At 43.1% G+C, this 5,256-nt stretch overlaps 1 protein-coding gene across 1 annotated transcript in view; it reads right to left on the bottom strand.

The window, feature by feature from the left end:
* T265_14584 (hypothetical protein) overlaps positions 1 to 5,256 on the bottom strand; it is a gene marked incomplete at both ends in the record, with an annotated part of 9,465 nt that overhangs the window by 631 nt on the left and 3,578 nt on the right. Inside the window, 2 exon segments of the mRNA XM_009174315.1 lie at positions 52 to 247; positions 3,946 to 4,172. Of these exon segments, the coding sequence (XP_009172579.1) occupies positions 52 to 247; positions 3,946 to 4,172 (423 nt within the window).

The raw sequence follows: 5,256 nt of genomic DNA, 5'->3' as shown, positions 1-5,256 counted from the left end.
CTCGGCGCGCAGCGGCCAGGTTTCTGATCCATATAGTAATATGGAGCGCACCGCAGCATTGTAAACTCGACCCTTGACAGAGAAGCTGATGTCACGCCTACGCCACAGGTGACGTAGGTTCGCAAAAGCTGCTCTGGCCTTCCCAATCAGGATGGAAATTTCATCTTTCGCGAGACCACCGGGACTGATACAGCTGCCCAGGTAAACAAATTTGTCTACTACCACAATCGGTTCATCCGCAAGCATGCTGCGTCAGCTACCACTCATGAAAATACCGTTTTGTATGGAAATCTCGGTCTCTATGCTCATCCCGTTGCATAAAGGGTGCTCTGAGAGGAAAACTGGTGAAGCCAAATGGCTTTTCTACAAACTGGCTTATCAATACTGAATAGAAGACAATCAACACTTAATTATGGTCGCCTGTGTTACACTGCCGAGGACCGATAAGACTGTCAGACATTTCGGTGTTTTCTGGGTGTGTTACTATCTTGCCCGCCAGTTCATTGGTGAATTTCGTGGAATTGAAGCAAAGCGCTTTCTTAAACGAGGAGTGGTGTTTTTGTAACCATTTATATGGAGCGTCTGAGTAATAAGCGCAACTGCACAGCTATGATACCACGAAAACACTGCTCAATTTGCGGATCGATTGTTTTCACAAACAGTCGAATAGTGAAGCAAGCGATTGGTTGAGACATTTCGTGTTTAATCACGTTTCCCCCAAGACGGAATCACTTGCAATGAAGACATTTTAGGTCATCCCTATGAATGCGTTCACTTAAGGTGAACAAATGAACCTAACGAGCGACTTTAATGAAATTGCGTTAAAGGAAAGCCAAGATAGTAACACCTCGCGTTCTCTACAGTCATTTCAAAGAAGAGGATGGACGTCAACTGACTTAGTCTGCTTGTCCCGATTCGAGTTATGTACAAATACAGACTCAGTCCACGGTTTCCAAACAGCCGCGTCTAAATCGAAGAGTCTGATGTGCACTAAACAAGACTGGGAAAAATAGTTTTAGGCCAATGAATTAAGGAGAACGTGTGTGTGGGCATGGTGAAGATCATTTTTCGGCGGCAATCAAACCCACATCTCCTTGGGCGATCTTCCAACTTAATAGGTAGCTTCCTCAGCGTTCAATTATATTTCATCTCCGAATTCATAATATAGAGGTCTTTGCTCCTACCCCTACCTCATACTGGTTTCCTGATGACTGTAATGGCCTGACCTGACCCGATATTTAATTTGTGTTCATCCTTCCACTCTTATCTGTTTACCGTTATTAATTAGGGGTATCCCCCCACCTTTACCTGTATGCCGTCTAAAATTGACATCGAGTAGTAGGGCTACCAAGTATAGTATGTGGAATAAATCGAAGCCATTTCGAGTGTGGAGTAATACCTGGAAATTATCGTGCGTGCCTCGTTGCACGCGTACGCAACAAAATGATGCAGGGAAGACGAACTACTGTTATGACGGTCAGTAACCAGTTGCAATTGTGTGTTAATGTGGGTGAATTATACTGAGTCCAAAATCTCGCTATTTGGTGCCAAGGACCTAGTTCAAAAGAGTCAGTGAGTTCGGTTAACATTGTCTGTGCTGTATAGCACGAGGTGTTAGCCTTATGATTATCGATTTTAGTGGTACTGATAAGAAGTTCAGCGTCTTTTTAAAACCAGCTATCATTTGTCAGAAAATAATTGACACTAAGAGGATATGGCTTCATCAATGGGTCTTAACTTTACCCAGCATCAAATCTATGAGCTATTTTACAAAAAGAAAACCGAAATGTGAAATTATCGCAATATTAATTAAACGTGGATAAAGAGGAATATTGGTTCGTTCGGAACTGTATTAGCGACCGTAGCTTCTCTAAACCTTTCAGAGTTAGTACTAAAACTTCGAAATTCAGTGAGCACGTACCCACATAATGTGGATTCTTTGGGTGGAGGACGAGTAAATCCTGTCTAACTGCGAGTGCGTCATACTAGTGATCATCCACTTGAGGTCGGACGGTTATGAATTTAAACAACTAGCCTGAAGATTGCTGGAGTTTCGTGAGATACGAACTGTTGATGATTTTATATAAGGATGAATCAGTGTTTCTCTGAGCTTTTTAGCATAGACTGACTGAAACTTTCAAAATCAAATGTCGCAATCCAATGACTATGCTACCTGCGGGAAACCAAACGTCGGACTACGACCTCTTATTCCACAACGCTTTGTTTTTACGCTAAAAGTTCTCTTATTGTGAGCCACGTGGAGCTGGATTCGGTCCCCAAACCTCATAGAATGACTTTACTTTTAGGGCAAAATATCCACCAAAAGACTTCGCTTTGCCTGTAGAACGCTTTCAGCATTCAGATTGCCGGCCTAAATCAAATCACAGTACTTATTTATCAAATTTCATCTTAAGCACTAACATGCGGGGTAACCCCCCTGGAGTAAATAGTTACAAAAACCCAAAAAATTTCTGCTTACTCATGATGGGCAGAAAAATCTGAGATGATATAAAACCGTTCCATATTAGGTGAGATACTGCGCAGACCATCCGTACGACAATCTGAGAAAACTGTACTTTGGAACTAAAGAACGGATGGAATAGAGAGTAATATTTGGAACAGGACTAATAAAGTTAACTGTAGACAGCTGCATCGTTGTATCCGTAGTCTTAGTCATTATCTCACAGAAGTTACTTCTGTACCGATCTGATCGGTTAAAGGTCATGACACTCTTAGGATCAGGGACTTTCTTCGTTTTGTGTATAATGACTGGAAGGAGACCCCGAGAAGGGTTGGAGACGTGACCCAGTCACGCCCTCAGTGGCGCTCCTGCATCCAAGCTACTGCCTTCAATTCAAAGCTCCCTTCCCAATTCTTCCGCCTGACAGCCCACTGACAGTGCCGTATTTACGCAGCAATTGAGCACCTCCCGTCTCCAGCGCGCAGCTATCTACCCCTCCTCCCCAAATCATCGGTGAGCGAAACTGTGACAGCTGTAACCACTGTACGACAAGTACGCGGTTCTTACAACAGGCAATGATGATGATGATGATGATTTGGATGATGAATGCATGAGGCAACAATGATCTCGCTTTTTAACTTCACTGGAAGAAAAGTGATCCACTAAGTAGGTTCTCGTAAAGCGTACTTTCAGAGGTCTTGACTTTATCAGCTGTGCAGATGAAGGATACATCCCTCAAATATCTCTTTTAATGCGTAAATGCGTTTGTTTGAACTGAGTGTTTAGGTTGCTTGGATTTATATAACTTGACTATATCCCTTAATCACGGGTCTTTCCGGGATGGTCTCAGTCAATTGGGAAGAATACGGAAGCAGGGCAACTAAGCACCGCTAGGACTCCAACTACAATAATACCCAAACGCTTTGTGATGGCTGATCTCAAGCAAGACCTACATGGCATGACTCCTCGGAATGCACATGTTAGCAAGTTGGTTAACACAGGTGGATTTGTTGTTTTAATCAGAGACTCGCACTTCGTGAGAACTGCCGCGGGTAGCTGCTAGATCTGTACAAATCACGATCCAGTTGTTGTTCCAGGAATGGGTGCCGAATATCAGGCTGTTTTTCAAAATGGACTGTTTTTGTCGCTCACAAAATTTAGGAACCACTTGCCTGAAACATTTAATCCAATTTGAGTTGGGAACCTAACTAAGATCCTCCAAACTCTGAAGAAGCCTGCACTGGGAAAGGCTGCTGAGTAAACTGCTTGAACTGGATCACGAATGTGTGCTTCGACATATTACCCCTCGAATGAACTTGCTAAGACAAGGTATAGAACTGTTTGCAATCATACAGGCAACCACAGAGCTCACATCACGTGGTCACGTGTTGACTGGCTCCTCTCTAAGTGCGGGTTAATCATATGGCTAATCAGCTGCTCCTGTCCGGATAGTTAAGTGTTCAAAACACCATCCAGTAAGTCACTGGTTTGGAATTTCCTGGAGTTTAGTGCTGATGATTCCCAAAATGGATGAAGCAACTGTACAGTGATTCTCAGCTTTCAGGCATACATTGGCTTCACTCACAGGACAGAATCTCACTTGAAGAGGACCAATGCTAAACGGCGTAATCCGTCTACGTTTCAACGCTCTGGTTGGTCTTAAAAGTTGACCTTCGCAGAGATTTTTGTCTTTGCTATGATCATTAGTGTACTATTTGACAAGTTTGAATATCAACTAAGAAAAGCAGGTAGGATTGAAGCAGGTGCAACACACAACAACCAGTGGGACAAATGGCTGTTTTGTACCGTGTGGCTACGTGACGATATGAAAACAATCGGACAAGTGAATGAAGGAGAGATAGTGTGGAATAAAGGAATGACACCTGAGAACTTTGTTTTGAAGTGAGTGGAAAAGAAAGGCCATGACATTAGTGTATCAAGAATAGATCTCACATCATGGAGGTGTTTGTTCATGATCGAACAAACATTTTCTAATTTCGAAAGCGTGTCTAACAAACAAGTAGTTCCAGTAGTGTATCACGCCATAATTTTCATAGTTTTGCGTCATTGCTCCGCTGTTTGGCAGATCATCAGACAAACGATCTAACCTGGTATGGTACTCTTGAGAGAACAAAAACAAAACAGAACCGGCTTTGTTTCAGGGGGGTTGCTAAACGGTGACCATCCAGTCGGTCCCAAACACTTCCCATTGATTGAGAACCGGCTCTGTTTTAGAAGTAAAGATCAGTATTTATGTTGACAAAACCGTGGAACTAAACACTACATGCGTCATCAAGTCATAAAACAACCTGTGGAATTCAAAATACTTTTCTGTGTTAATTGTGGTTGAAATTAGAACGTGAAGGAATGGGACGAATGGAATGTTGATCCGTGAGTTGACCTTTTGAAAAGAAGCGGCGCAATGGATATCCAGACGGATCAGAATCCACACCGTTTGGTTACACACTGGAGTTGATTTGTCGAAACGTTTAGTGTCCAACGCGTCATGTATTGGATGAACCAGAATTCTGATTCTGTAAAAATAACAGCTGGGATCAAGGGCACTGATTGCATGGTGAGGGGTTTAGACACGGGTGTTGGACGGATATTGGGTTAGGAATGGAAACGCGGCAAAGAAGTCGTAATACAGCGAGTAGGTACATTTTTCAGTACTTAGCAGCTGCTCATAGTGTTCCAATAGAGAGGTTACCCTCCTGATACTCCGGATGCTCGATCGTCGAAGCCGCGCGAATTAGTTCGCACACAGAAAGGATTGAGTCTTGTTAACCAGCCGG

The sequence above is a fragment of the Opisthorchis viverrini genome (genome assembly GCF_000715545.1).
Source record: "Opisthorchis viverrini unplaced genomic scaffold opera_v5_224, whole genome shotgun sequence".
NCBI classification, from domain to species: domain Eukaryota; kingdom Metazoa; phylum Platyhelminthes; class Trematoda; order Opisthorchiida; family Opisthorchiidae; genus Opisthorchis; species Opisthorchis viverrini.
Note: the sequence above shows the minus strand (reverse complement) of the source record. Positions and strands in the feature narration are given on the sequence as shown.